This window comes from Helicoverpa zea, chromosome 6 (assembly GCF_022581195.2).
Source record: "Helicoverpa zea isolate HzStark_Cry1AcR chromosome 6, ilHelZeax1.1, whole genome shotgun sequence".
NCBI classification, from domain to species: domain Eukaryota; kingdom Metazoa; phylum Arthropoda; class Insecta; order Lepidoptera; family Noctuidae; genus Helicoverpa; species Helicoverpa zea.
The window spans coordinates 2,016,596-2,032,870 of NC_061457.1; the positions used below are offsets into that span (position 1 = coordinate 2,016,596).

The following is a 16,275-nucleotide window of genomic DNA, read 5'->3' on the forward strand; positions in this document are numbered from 1 at the left end:
AGTATGACGCAAACACAGTGTATAAAACAGTAGAATAGGGAATAAACATAATCAGCAAACATTTTCAACAACAGAATTACGAATACGAATCCTATCAGAAATAACAACCAACCTAAAATCTTTAACCAGAAACATAAAGCAACGAACGAAAAATTTTCAGAAACTAGCTCGCTCAAAAACCATTTGAACATACATACATCACCGTCAACTAATACATTCATGAACTAAAACAGCTTAGCTACATTCAAACGTTACCGAAAATCACTCAAAAACTTTCAAACGTTCGTTCTAGAACTCATTCATTTATCTCACGTCCTCGTTCACGAAACTAATCTATATTAGACTGGCGATCTAGGGGACCAACCCTTCGTTTGACGTATTTAAAACTATTCGTTGCATCGATCCGTGTATTGTGGTGTGTTTGCACACATAGGTCTGGTAGTGACATTTGTGTTCAATCTTATGAAGGAACTGATTTGGATTTTGGGAGTGATCGATATCAGTATTTAAAAAAATATAATACTCTGGCTATTGAGTAGATCGTGGTTAAGTTAAGGCACAAATGACTCTATGAAAACAAGGCGACCCCAATATTCTTGGGGAAATAAAGACAGGTGATGGCAAAACACTAGTTATTCAAAATTTCTCAAAATTAGATTAAATATACCCTTGCTTGCGGTATAGAAAGTGCTAAAAGCAACCACATGTCCGCAACCTGAAACCATGAAAACAACTCAAATAAATCATTACCGTCCGTATTTAGAGAATCTAAAACAAGCTAAGTTTATCGATTACTAAACTGAATGCAGGTCGGTGCAGCATGACTCACAGGTTTTACTGCCTACCCCACTGCATAATGAGGGGAAACGAGGCCTATTTGGACATGTGTTTTTAGATTGTTTGATTATCATTACTTTTAATTAGTTGTCGGTGTTTAAATTACAAAAAAAAACATGGTTATGAACGGCAGATATGTACATAGTCGAATTAAAAAAAGGGTTTAATAAAAGTTAAGAGCTTGTCTGTTCAAAATTAAATACCAAAATGTTTTGGATGAAATAGGTAAACGAAGCAAAAATTTGCGAAGACAAAAATTGGTGGCTGTTATTTCTGTATCTAAAATGACAGCATCCAAAAAACAGTCGCCAATAACCAAAACTGCATTATATTACACTAACAATATTCTCCAAACCAGAAATTTCATTCACAAAATCCAGTTTAAATCGCCAAGTGAGAGTGCGGCCATTGATACTTTGATTCATACTTGATCGCCCACTCATACGTGGGCTTCAATGAAACACGAACTGCCCTTTTTAGGACGATTTCGTAACCAACTGATAACGTATTGACACATCTTTACTCTGGTTACATGATGCTGTGGAATTGTGAAAGATTTATTTGTCTGGTAATAAGGTAGTACTGGTAATTATTTTGTTAGTAATGATGCTTCTTTAGGACAAACATTTTAAGTAAATAAAATGGCGAAAATATGAATGAAGTAGGGAGTAGAATAGGGAGTTAGGGATACTATAGGTTTTATTTCCTCAGTCAGTGTTAGAAAGGATAATTTTTTATTTAATACGTTTAATTTTCAAGTTTTGTTTCTATCTTTACTGGTTTTGACTTTTAGTTTTCTTCTTTGTGCAAATAATAAAAAAATGCTATATAATAAAATTTTCGTTTCAGCTCTTCCGAAAACTGACTGTACCAAAGTGGCTTTTACTAACAATTATTATAAAAAACTGTGTTCAAAATAAATTAAGACTATTGTGATAGTGATTGTCCAAGACATTTTGTGTCCTAAAACTGTGCCAAATATTTCGTTAAAATTTTACAAACGAACTGAGGATATTAGACTCTATGTGTACGAGGATAAGGTTGAAGTTTGTTTAGAAGTTGTTGGGGAGGACCGGCTTTAATGGCTACGAATGGGCACCAACTTATCTAAATTGAACAAGACCAGAGTCTCCGGTGTCAATCATGTTAGTATATTTTGGCATTTTTATAAATTAATTATAGACTTTACGCTTTCAACGGTTTATTTTGCTTCTGTCATGTGTTCTACTGCGAGGTTTTATGATGTTTTAGAACAAATACATTGGTAGAATAAACATGATTTTTATGTTGCGTTGAACGTTTCGATGCGATTTTGCGGATAGTAAAATTATTTTTACGATTCAGTGTTTATTTGTTTTCGTGTCTCCTAGATATGAAGTGATATTTACAGTGATAGACCCATAATATTATTTTCACATCACATGGATATTCATAGCACTTCCAAATAAGTTTCGATATATAAATCGCCCATATTGTCACAAATAACTCATCTACCACAACACATTTCCAAAATATTTTTACATGCGACAATTATCATGAAAACAGGCATATCCCAATAATCCAGGCCGCGGTATAAATCCACTTTATTGCGCACATTTCCGTCTCGATGATACATGTACCATTAAAAAGAGAGTTATACTGACTGCGAAGCTTGTAAATCAGTGTTATTTGTCGTAGAAAAACATTTTTTTCGCCTCCCAAGATGATGTATGCTGAAGTTTTTGTTGGTGTTTGTCTGCGGAAAGACTGAATTGGGTGTAAGAATTTCTGAATTCTTAGAAATTTTGAAGCTGATTCTTTTCGGAAAATTATTGCGTAATTTTTTGTGACCTGCAAAGAACAGGAATCTGTAGAAAATAGAACAGGTACCTAACAGAACAGTACTATTAAATAAATAAATAAATAAGACTCAAGATTTTGTTAGACTAAATGTATTGAAAATTTAAAAATATCACTTTCATACCCAGTTTCATTACTTAAACAGTTAATTTTCTTGAGCTTTTCGTAAACACTTCAGGTGCCAAGTACGCAAATGGTTTGGAGTATTATGGCGTAAATGGCGTTTTATAATAATTAATACAGAGTTTTCTTGTGGCACTTTTTTCTTAAACTATATTGCAAATGTTTATTGAGGACTGCATTAAATGAAACTTTAAGTATTTTCAAATTAATGGGCGTCGTACTTTCTTTTTCATCTATGTGTGTATGAACCTATATCTCTTTTTGTGAGAATTGCATGCAGAATAGTTGCAAGGTTCGCGTCTGAGAAAAAGCCTTTAGGTACTCTTCAGGAGAAATATAACGAAGTTTTTTACCAGACTTATGGCTATTTTTATGCCAGTTTCAAAGTAATATCGGTAATAAAAACAGCACATAATAATGTAGCTATAATTGTCAATATGTTCCAAGTATACACAAAAACAATTTATTGCAAGACCTTTACCCTATTGCACAAAATTGTAATAGCTATCGGAGAAGGCAGTTTTATCCGTTTTATTCGTCTCACGGCCATTACTGAGTCCCATAATTCAGATCTGGCAACATTATTGTGTGCCACGCTAATCGTGTTGCCATACTTAATAGCAAAAATAGCGAAGATGGTGACTTTAAGTTATTTATTGTATGAATATGTATGGGAATTACTTTTGTTTATGTTTATCTGTGCGTAATGTTGGTCATAAAGTAGTTGTTAATTTTCTTTTTTTGTGGTTGTTAATGGTAAGTTCGATTTATGATTCTGCATAATATTTCCAATAATTTGTGCTTATACAAATAAATATTAATGACAATATGAGTTTCCAACTTGGTTCTTTTAACTTTAAATAGTTGCAAATAATATTAACGCAATCTTACAAAGCTTTGGTCCTTTTTCTAAAGATATTTTCTTTTCACATACCCACTTATACATATTAGAAACTTAAAGACAATGTTAAATATGTTTAAAAATTTTACCATTTATTAAGTACTTTCATAGAACATTTAATAACAATAACTTCTCACACCATAACTTATAAATAATGCGATCATAAGAAATAAATATTCAGTCAAGCACTGCTGACTCATTTCCCCACTCCACTCTCTCACACTTATCACAATCATTCATCATAGACGCAGCAATTTGTGAAATTGGTTACGTCATCGGCATCAGATGTGATGTGATAATACATCATGATCATCACAGTATCATCACGGTGACGTCACATACGTCAATCACGAGTGTGCCACGACGATTTTGAAGATAAGCGAATTTAAAACCGATTATGGTGCGCGGCGTGACGCTTAAAATATTGAATTTAAAAACAAAATAAAAAAGTTATGGATGGTTTTTCTCGTTGAAAGATTGGTTGTTTGATAAATTACTTTTCGAGTCATTTGTTTTTTGTTATAGTTTTTGGATTAGCGTTTTTATTCGATACAAAAACTGGGAGAGCTAATGTATTTGCAATTTTCATGTTATAAATTGTATTAACTTTTCTTCTCAAAAGTTCAATGAAACTTCTTTTTTTATATACTCTATCTAATGGTTTTCGTTCAATTACGTCAAAACATAACAACAATTTTCTTTAATTGTAGCCTTTTAATTGTTCATATTTGTAAAACTTCTAGCACCACTTTACCAATAGACATAGTTCAAGTTACAACTCTCTACCTACAAAGCTCAAGTTAGCAACCCAAAATAGATCAAACATTGTCAAAATCACGCCAACAAAAGAAAGATAAAGCTCATAAATTCATAAAACAAACTAGAACTTAAGAGATACAGTTGCTAAGTTTGTTTACTGCCAACATAAACAAAGATAAAAAGCATGGCGCCGACCAGCCGACCAATCGGCGACGACTTCCGTGAGCGGGAAAATTCAATATCCGATTCGATATTCGATCAGTCGATTATACGGGCCCGGATTACCCGAGTCTCTCCGGACGGTGGTTTTAAAAAGTCCGGGTTTGTCACCAAAGGAAGTCGGGGTAAGGGAGTTTTGGGGCTGTGGTCAGAGTATAGTAGTACGTATGGGGTTTGTTTTTATGACTTACGTATAGATTTTGAGATTTAATTGTTAAAAAATGTTTCATGGCCTTTTTTGACGGCACATGGGTGTAACTCAAAATAGTGTACAAAGAACGTATCAAGCAATGGCCATTATTACGCATTTTATATCTACTTAAAAAGACCTTTCAGCCTCTCCAAAAATTCATCTTTATCTGAAAGAAAAAAAGTGTTTCTCCAAACTAAAACTCCACAATCTCTTCTCAGATCTATTCTAAACTTCAAACCACATATTTAAACTTAGAAACTTAAAAAACATCTCGTAAACTCTAAAACATCTGCTAACTAATGTGCAATGTTAAGCTGAAAGTGTTTCAGTAATTTATTTTCAGAGTAACACGATCACGTTGCATCGGGACGCCATTACGTACCAGCTGTTTCATTAAAAACCGAGATATTTCTCATTCGATTCATTTGTGGGAAATTATTTGCATGTTTTCTTGTGTTTTACTTAAGGCTAGATTGATCGGGTAAATAGAGCTTTAGGTACAGTTACTGCCAAATTACTAGGCTTTTCTGAAGTTCTTTTTTGATGACCCACGTGGTTTGTGTTTTTGACCATTGCGAAGTCAGTGGACCCAACCACCCAACTTTGGACAAGCGAACAAAAGTGTAAGAGGTCAAATAACTACCCTGAGAAATGAATAATTATTTGTCAAGAACTGTTCGAAAAATATGCTTCGAAACTATGTGCTTACACAACACACACACACAAGGCACACACAGGGCCTTTGTTTTGCTTGCAATAATTTTAGTATTCCAAGACCATATAATTACATAACATAATATTCCTACGACCACATTAAGTATCAACGACATAATAATAAATTATATCGATCGTAAAATTTATTACAAGGCTCCAAATAATATTTATTGTGTATTGGCACCAAACTAACTAGGGTTCTAAAGGTCATTTTCATTATTTCTACCATGAACCCAACGGATTCACTTTTATTATAATCTTACATTAGCCATAAAACAGGAGATGGACAGATATTTAATAAAAACACTATGTTGCATTCGTTAGCAAAAACTCACAAACTATTTGAATAAAATTGACGGCAAATATAGATTTTTTTTATTTACTAAAAAAAAGTGGAGCTCAGTGACAAGTATCGAAAAAGTTTCTATTTACATTAAATGTTTAACTATGGTCGGTTGACTAAGCTTTTCACATCAACAGCCCTCCATGCCTCAGAGAGCACGTCAAACATAGGACACCAATCACATGAACATATTATGACATCGAAAATTCAGAAGAAAATTCAGAAAATTGTAATATGCTCTAGTTTTTTAGATGGTCAGATTTAGTTGTAACTACTTTCCGTGCTCAAATAAAATATAGCCAAAACAATACAGCCAAACGAAAAAATAATCCTCTTTATAATATATATTGTGACACAAGTATAAATAACATATTTTCGCAGTATATCAAAACAGGGTAAGATAAGTAAGTCGTGGTGGCCTAGTGGGTGGGACAGACTCTCAAGTATGAGGGCGCGGGTTCGATCCCAGGTCAGGCAAGTACCAATGCAACTTTTCTAAGTTTGTATGTACTTTCTAAGTATATCTTAGACACCATTGGCTGTGTTTCGGATGGCACGTTAAACTGTAGGTCCCGGCTGTCATTGAACATCCTTGGCAGTCGTTACGGGTAGCCAGAAGCCAGTAAGTCTGACACCAGTCTAACCAAGGGGTATCGGGTTGCCTGGGTAACTGGGTTGAGGAGGTCAGATAGGCAGTCGCTTCTTGTAAAGCACTGGTACTCAGCTGAATCCGGTTAGACTGGAAGCCGACCCCAACATGATTGGGAAAAAGGCTCGGGGGATGATATCAAAACAGGGTATTCATAAGTCGTCATCAATACACCAATTTAATACTGAAACCCAACACAGTTGCCAAATTCTGACATAACCGCACCAAACGCGCATTGTAGTCAAACTGCCAACCCTGGAACGTATGCTCGTATCGTACGCCTCATCTAATTGGTAATTGAAAACGGCCGCGGCGAGATCAAAGCGTCGCTCGACCAATAAAATGTCAGGATGGCTCGCTGACGTCACTATCGGATTAGGGCTGTCACTCGCGTCTTATTTCATTAGCAGTGGAGAGTAGTAAGTTTATTGGAGACTAATTTAGCTATTGGTTTTAGCTTAGCTCCCAGTGTGTCTTTTGTAAGTTCGGAATTTAGTTTTCGGGGCTTAGCTTTAAGCTTTTTGATGTTGCCAACTATTTTAAGCCTATTAAACGACAAAGACTCAATCTTTGTAGTTCTGCCTTACATATTCTTCTGTATGAATAAAAATGTTAAGCAAACGTGTGACCGTCCTTCATTTTAAAACGTTACTCGCAACAATATCGCTAAGTAAATAAGACCGAACATGAAAAGCACACAAATTAAATAATCTTGAGCCCCATTCTATAATTCATGTCATCCATAACACTCGCAACACAATTTATACCATAATTCTAACAACATAGAGTTCAATTTCCATTGTCGTGTTCTAGTATTTGTAGACCAACGGCCACTGGAATCCAGTGCATGATGTATAAATCGAATGAATTGCATTTGTACAAACAGAAAGGGTGACTTCAGTCGCCATTGCAAATATTGATTTATTACGTTAGATTTATGCGCGGGCGACTGAATAATACGACGTGGTCAGATTTTATGCGTAAACGCACAATTGTGGGTCTGTAATTTATGAATGTTTTATTTTGTGGTATGTGCTGTGAAATGCTGGTAGAATAATCCGATTGTAGTTGCAAAGGTTACCTCGAATAAATAAGTGTTAGTTATATTCAGTGCTATTGAAAAAAACTCATGAAATTGCGGGAATTTTTGAAATAAACAAACTAAGGGCCGATTTTTCAATCACCAGTTAACTTTTATCTAAGGAATAAACATGATGATTTGTCATTTTTTCTATACAAAAGCTGCCAAAATGTCAAACATATTGTACTGATAAAAGTTATCTGGCGATTGAAAAATCAGCCTTAGATGGGTCAAACTTAGGTTGTAGAGGGGATCTATAACACCACAAAGATCTCTTCGCCACCCTAGTAAATTCACTGACACTTCCAAAAGCCACCAAATCACCTCAAATAATATAACATCTTCATACAATCAAAATTGACAAAAACTTTCGCCCCACGTTCAAATAATGCTCTGCGGAAAAATCGCTGTCTCCGAAAAAAATCCAATAGATTTAACGCCATTTCTATGTCCAGTATAAGGTGCACTTTTTTATTTAATTCTGCAAATCCACCCTTGTTTTTGTGGGGTGCCATCGTTTGGTTTCAAGTTATAAGCGGTCAGCGACTTTTGAGATTGAAAGAACGCATTGCTATAAATATTTATGTGGAAGCTATTGTCACAATTTTTTTTCCTTAAAAACTAACATTCGTTTAAAAATCTTATCTGCTACAGATATAATTACAAATTACCACATATATAATTCATTCATAATTCTATAGTAAGTATATAGATTGCAAAGTGGCGTACAAAAATGATGTTCTATTTTCAAGCCAGGCCTTCACGCTATTTCTATTAAATCCATTTAAATTGGTACATAAATAGTCTAGATCCTGAAGGAGGATATATGCTACTTTTTATCCAGGTGCAGCAAGTAGGTCCCTCGGAACTACAAGGAAAAGTTTTTACTGAAGCTTACACTAAGTTGTCAAAGCGCTACCGAGTATGTCCAGTACCCCGCCAACCACTTGTAACTCCAACCACACCAACACTCGAGGGTACTAGAAATCAATACTCGACAACTGTCGGTTTTGAGGCGTTTAGTTGGGAATTATTCAATTAATTCCCTCGACAACTAATTCATTTTGATCCTCTCTCGAGTATTTGTCAAACTTTCCACTGTAATGGACACAATGTTTGGATACCTCGGCAGGATTATTGTTCGTAACTTAGTTTTGGAGTTTTGGGCTCAGGAATACCTGTGTTTTGAAATTGTCAGCTCTATTGTTGTATTTTCAACTGTTGTAGTAATATTTTGGGGGAAGTTTAAAGTGGAATATTGTAGGACGGTTTTCAACTGTGAACGTTATATGGGTATTTGCGTCAAATGTTCTGTTGTAGTACAAAATACATGAAAACTTTTCGAGCACGTTACAAATAACCTTCGTACTTTCATAAAATAATACATAGGTACACGTATTTTTTTTTTTGTGTAAACTTATACTCGGTAGAATCTTCAGTAATTGGGCTGCGGGTTGTTCGAAAGAGGTACCGCGGCCCTAGCACATAAGAAGGCCTACGACGGAACACGACGGCTTTTAGTCAGTAAGAGTCTGACACTCCCTCACCGCTGCTAACCCACAGCGGAAGGGGTCATTTGATGATTTTTTACGTCGTTAAAAAAAAAAAAAAAGAATCTTCAGTAATGAAAAAACAACTACACCTGTTTTTTGAAAACAAATTAACACATAAACAATATAATATGCATTTCCGAAATTGTCAATAGGCTGTCAAAAAGCCATAAATTATTTGCTAATAATCAACCGCATATTCCAAATGATTGGTGCTCTCTGAATTATGGGTATACCCCACAGGATTGCTCATTGTACCGACCAATAGGGACAGACTGTTCGTATCGAACATTTTCCGTTGCGGTTAGTAATATTGCTATTAGTATTCAAAACGCCTCGGCAATTTAGTTCTCTATGATTATGATATTCAGTATCATCATGATTTTGAAATTTTCAGTAGGGGTTGTTTGTCAAACTACTATATATGTATATGGTCCTAGTTTACGTTAATGTATGTAACTTATATTTTATTTCTTTCTTTCGTTATAATTAAGATTACTACCTTTACAACGTATTAAATTTAACGTGGAAGCTAAGACAGTTAGACAAACCAAAAAAAAATCGTCTAGTCTAGCAGACTAGATGACTCCTTATTAGCACTAGCCTATATTTGCTTCATTTTTTATATGGGACATTACCATCAAGCAATGTCATTGTAAGGTTTTTATCTATAATAACAGACAATTAAATTGACAACGACGACATCTGAAAATCGATGTCACCCTACAAAAAAAATCTAATTTAAAAGTACTAACAGACTTCCCAGTTTTGTCTGAAGCTGTAGCGTCCTGATAAAAACCTTCTTTTTGGACACTTTAACGACGATCCGAGGGTAGGCAAAAAACGTAGTCTTGAAGAAAAAGTCGCTCGACCGTTGAAAGCTTCGGGAGCAAAACAAAGGATTTACGTATTTCTTAGATAACTTGTTTGTATTATGTATGGTTATATGTATATAACTATTGTTTTCAGAACACACAGATAAATAGAAGATTAGGGTAAAGGGGCAACTGAAGCTTCCGTATTTCTGATACGTATGATTTTTAATCAATGACACGTCTGTTCGTTTTTTAAGTGTGCCTGCACCATTTATTGGTAATTAAAGCGCATTCGTAATACTCCGAAATAGTTTGGTATAACGATAGTGTTTCAGTTCCAATTTTCAGTGGCAAGAAAACCGTAACACTTCTGAAAAACACCTATTTCTCCATCTTTTACCCAAAGTATTGAATACACTTACCTTTAAAGACAAGAACAAGATAAAAGGCTAACATTTCACATTCATGTATTACAATAAAATGGACTATTCGTCTCTCTGTCAGCACATTAGATATATCGGTGACAGTTTTATGCTTGTCCACTATGTAAATCGGTGGCCACCCTAGTGATGCGCCACGCAAAGATTTATATCGATAGTGCGGCCACCGTGAGCTAGGGATGTGATTGTTTAGCTTGTTTTGATTTGTGATGCTTTTTGAAAGGGTCATAGTGTACCTAAGTATACCTATATATTTACGATGAAAAGAAGCTCCTGGCTGTCGTTTGAACATCTTTTACAGTCGTCACGGGTAGATAGAAGCCAGAAAGTCTGATTACCAGTCTTACCACGGGTTATTGGGTTGCCCGGGTAACTGAGTTGAGGAGGTCAGATAGGCAGTCGCTCCTTGAAAAACACTGGTACTCAGCTGCATCTGGTTAGACTGGAACCGATCCCAACATAGTTGGGAAAAGGCTGGGCAGATGATGGTAATAGTTTTATGCTTGTCGACTATGTAAATCGCTAGCCACCCTAGTGATGTGCCGAGCAAAGATTTATATCGATAGTGCGGCCACCGTGAGCTAGGGATGCGATTGTTTTGCTTTGCTTTAGCTTGTTTTGATTTGTGAGGGGTTTTGAAGGGGTTGCAGTATGAATATATTTTTCATTTTTGGTTTTGTTTCATTATTGTCTTTTGTGTAGGACTTTAGTCCTATGGATGGCAGTATCAGCATAGACCAAACAGGAATATAATGATAGTAATTTACTCTTATTACTACTATTAAACTAATTTCTCCAGAATACTTTTTAAGCATTTATTTTTAGCTATTTCTATAAATTAAGTGTACAAATTATAGTGGTTCATTATTTAAGCAATAAAAAAATTTGAATGGCTGAATCAGGACACATTCAAATTACAAAGGAAAAATAAATAAAAAAAATAGCACCAGTGTAATAGCTAAAGCAAACAACAAAACACCTTCTAGAACAACGATTTCTCCTGTTTTTTTTTACAAAAAACAAGGTAAAATCATCAATTAGTATCCAAACGGTATTGTCCCGGAGTTTGTCCCTCTCGTTAAAAAAACGCATCGGAGCGCGAGCGTCTCGCAAAGACCAACTCCGCTTGTTTAAGCCACTCACTAAACTTTGGATTATGTAGCGTTTGCAAAATGTTTATTTTTAAGTAATTTTTTTTGTATATTTTGTAGTTTTTGGTGAAGATTTAGATTTAGATTGTTTGGGTGAGATAAGTAAAAAAAAAAATGTTTAAGTGATGTGTGAAAATCTCAAATAAAATACCTAGTCTAACACTATTGAAAGTTTCTATTGTGCTTGAAAATTATTATTTTTGAAACTGAAAATGAAAATATACGTGCTTATAAATAACGTTAAAAATATTATCGTTATATAATGTAGTAGGAACTCGTTGCTGGTACAATTTTTTTGGATATTATTTTTCTTGTAGCTTAAATTAGCTTAACTATAAATTATTACTCCACTAATCACTGCATAAAAAATATCATAAATTCAACATTTAATTGTCTCCCATAACCGTAATTTAGCAACCAAAACATAACTACTGCATTATCTTCGTGAAATCTTTCTGCGATCCCTACCCCATGGGATTATGGCCCTCTGGTCTGTGGATTCTTAGTAAATAGTGTTGCCCCCTCCACTTCTTCCCCTTAAACCGATGGTATTCGGCTACAAAGGATTTACTATAAGGGTATATCTGGTGAATGAATAAATGCCTTGGTTGAAGGAATTATTTTTTATTTTCCTGGCAACATAATGGACAGCTTATTTTTGTGTAGTTTGATGGAAAGAGATTCAGAAATATTTTGTTTGTTTATTTTTAGGCAAATGCAATTTTATCTTTTGATTCCACTTTGAAACATTTTTGCTTTATTGATGCGATTATCGTGACTAGTACACTAATAATGAGGATGATAAACTGCGTCTTTCAAGGTGGCTTTAAAAGCAAAGTTTTGATCTTTTTCTAAAAATTAAATAATAAATTCAACTCCAACGATATTTTACCAATTAATTACCGTTAATACCAACGCTATTAAAAGCTAAAAGGAAACAAATGCAAACGTAGAATGCTCCTTATTTTCCTGCACCACATTTCTTTTTAACCAAAAATTAATTCTTTTAATTAAAGCAGAATTCTCGATGTTTGAAAAACTATCTCGCCCCACGTGAAAGCTTCGGATTCTTGCATAATTTACATGTTTACACCGTCCGATAAGGTTGTAGTTGCATAATCATAAAACTGGGTTTTTATACCCATTGATAGTGGAAAAGTAACGGAATAGTGAATGAACACGCATTGAAAATTGTAGGGAGTATATTTTAGGCCTTTTTCAGTATATTTTGGACCTTTTTCCCCGAAGTTTCTATTGGTTGGTAGACTTTTTGGTTCAGTTCGCGATTGGATCTGCATTTTTTTTTTTCTGTTACTGGCCTTTGTGGTTAGAAAAAATTGCTACATATGTCTGTAACTAAATGATAGGTATGGTGTTCTTTCTGTGCTATCGGGTAGGAACTGATAGAAAAATTAATACTATCTTATTAATAGGATTGCATGATGTACGTCACGTAAGTTACACACGTTCATATAAAAACCAAAGGTGACTTGGATAATTTGTTTTCTTTTTTCTTTTTATTATACCTCAATATACCCTTTTCATTATCAAATCATTACTCAAATACAGTAATTAATTTTGTAACTATAACTTCCCGACTTTATTTAGCCTACAAACTTTGGGTTAGTGGTTAAACCTAATTGAATTTAACCGTGGATAGGTTTTCATTAGATCAAACCTGTCTTCGAAGGTATGCTGTTGTGAATTAATCCAATTTGCCTGACGGAGAGGCGTATTATACTTACATATTAAGAGGTAGTGATGTAGACAATATCGATTTTCATGTAGGAGGTGTTTTGATACGTGTGTCAAACTGTCGATAAGTGAAGTTTGATGTGTAGGTACAGGAATGATGTGTTCAGTGGCCGTATAGACATGAGGTAAAAATGGTTTATTATCAGCATGAACTTCTAATATGACACTCGGGTAACGATGACCCAAAGTGGAATTAATCTATAAGAGTACTTTTGTTACCAATTTCTTTAATTCTCTACCAACTACACTAAATTCGAAATCTGATACATAAAATGTTGTAGCAACTACTATGTAACGGCTTTTAAGCCACAAGAAAACTGTCGATACTTTTCCTCACTCAAACATCGATACCTCAATCACTGCAACACTAGTACCTTAACTAGTTTTCCACTAGAAATTCCACGATAATTAGTCGCAGGTTCAATTGAGGGTCAGACCTGACACATCAGTTGGCTCAAAACCATTTCATATAAAAGGACTTCAGTACATAAAGGCCTGACACTTGAAAACCTTTCCTATTTTCATGTAGTGTAGGTATAGTTTTGTTTAATGTAGTTTTGCAAAGGTTAATTTTAATTAAATGACGGACGGTGGCAGTTTGTAACTTAATTTGAACTTCGGTTAATATGATTTTCTGTGTATATTGGCAGTGTTTGAAGGTTTCTATACTGGCATTATATTTTGTACCTATTGTCAACTAAAATGAACACTTAGAAGACAATTGGGGTAAAAAAATTGAGATCTCATAATTATTTTAGCTTAGGAAGTCCGAAGTTATTCTTTTCACAAAAATAAAAGATAACTAACTAAATAAAATATACGATTTTAGCTGCATGTGTAAACAACTATAAATATGTACAATCTTCAATACACACACTGCTTTAAAACTGCCATTACCAACATCTTACAAAGACTACTCGATTCCTACCAACATTCAACCAACTAAGTCTTCCTAACTTAGTTCATAAGCTATTCACCACTCTAGCACAGAACCTGGTACCGTACGTGCATACAATTGCACACCTCATTTGGTTCAGCAATGCATTCGCATTGTTGGTCGAGTTTGCCTCGAGCGGGATCGAACCTGCACCGAACAGCCTTTGAATGTTTACCATTGATTAGAAGTTCGATTAATTATGGTGTTTTCGTGTAGTTGTGGTTTTAATTATAATTAGTACTCGGTGGGTGTACGTGTGAGTTTAAACCTTATTTGTAATGCATAGAGTTCCTTTTTCAGTATCAATCGATGGCTAGTGAAAATTTTCATGTCTATTATTTTTGGAACTGTAGCCATTTTTTCTTTATTCAATGTTTCAACGCGCATGTGAGATCATGTTTCTGCACTATAAATGCATCCACAAAACGAGACAACCCAATATTTTGTAGTTTTCTTAGGTATTTTTTTTTATTATAATACTGTTCTATTTGAACATGATCTTTGTTTTTTAGGAGTCAGTACAGACCTATATTCTTACTTTTTGACTTTACCTACCTATCCCATTTTTACACTATACAGAGGCCAGTCCAACCAAATCCCTTTACCACCACTTTTAGCTACTTTAACACAATTTCTCAAATCCTAAATCCCCAATATTGGATTACAGTAAGCAGATTACAAACTAAGTGTAGACATCGATTCTACAGCATGATACGAAATTGCTTATTGAATTATTTATAACAATAATCTACGCTTTGAATCATCGTAGGGTCGTGTACCATGGGGCGATGACTCAGTTAAGGGGTAGGGGGGATTAGGACCAGATAATTGGGAGTGTACCTTATTGATTTTGGCAGCTGGCCCTTTTTTTCGTACGTTCATATTTTACGAGATGCATGGGCTAATAGTTTTTTTCTTTAGTGTAGATTACTTGATGGGTGCGTGGGTGTTGTGTAGCAAAGGGATCAGCTGTCATTAAGTCGATATACGAACGTAACCTTCATTGTCCAGTATAGAAAGATAGGGAGGATTTTCATGCAAATATTTTGTCATAATATATGTTTTTGGCATTGGATTTATTTCAGACTTCCCAAAGCTAAGGAGGTTATCGATTTGGATGTTTTCCCATGTGACACATGTTCATCATTAAATTACAGTCTAGTTTTTCTCAAAGGGGGCAGTAACATAATTAAATATCGAAACCCGTCACATAGACGGTCGACTTCATCACCCTTTGCACTACTGACTACAGTAAATGGGCAAAAATTCGGCACACTCCGAGGGTCAAAAAATACAGGCCCAGTACAAAACATAATTACCATCTATTGTAACCTATCGTAAATCATACTCTCACGGACTGGCCGTCGATGACGTCATTCCAAACAAAGCCCCTCATTGGTCGACACGTGGTCACGTGACCGGCGCGTGCCAACTCTTTCACGAAATTAGACGGGGAGAAACGTCATTCAATGTCATTACAGACGATTTTGAAAAAGGAATTTGCATATTTTTTTCATTTCTACGCTTGCTGATTGGGCAATCAAAGAGTTTTATGGTAATTGTTACTTGTAGGATTAAGCGGGTCGTTTTGTGATACGAAAAATGGCAGTTTAATTGTGTTGGAGCGCTAAATGGCGAATAATTTTGTTGTGACGACAGCCTTTTATGTTATTGGCGCCTTTTATTAGGGTTCCGTAGCCAAAATGGCAAAAACGGAACCCTTATAGTTTCGTCATGTCCGTCTGTCCGTCTGTCCGTCTGTCCGTCTGTCACAGCCGATTTACTCGGAAACTATAAGTACTACAGTGATGAAATTTGATGGGAATATGTGTTGTATGAACCGCTACAAAAATATGACACTAAATAGTAAAAAAAAGAATTGGGGGTGGGGCCCCCCATACATGTAACTGAGGGATGAAATTTTTTTTTTCGATGTACATACCCGTGTGGGGTATCAATGGAAAGGTCT

General features: G+C 35.0%; 1 protein-coding gene across 5 annotated transcripts in view; it reads left to right on the forward strand.

Moving 5' to 3' along the window:
* The window catches only part of LOC124631054, a 371,162-nt gene that overhangs the window by 188,975 nt on the left and 165,912 nt on the right, over window positions 1-16,275 (forward strand). Inside the window, exon 2 of one of the 5 annotated variants that reach the window (XM_047165179.1) lies at window positions 1,687-1,982. The exons of the other annotated variants lie outside the window; for them this stretch is intronic. Within the exon in view, the coding sequence (XP_047021135.1) occupies window positions 1,929-1,982 (54 nt within the window). The 5' untranslated portion in view covers window positions 1,687-1,928. The remainder of the gene's footprint in view (window positions 1-1,686; window positions 1,983-16,275) is intronic. 5 annotated transcript variants of the gene reach the window in all.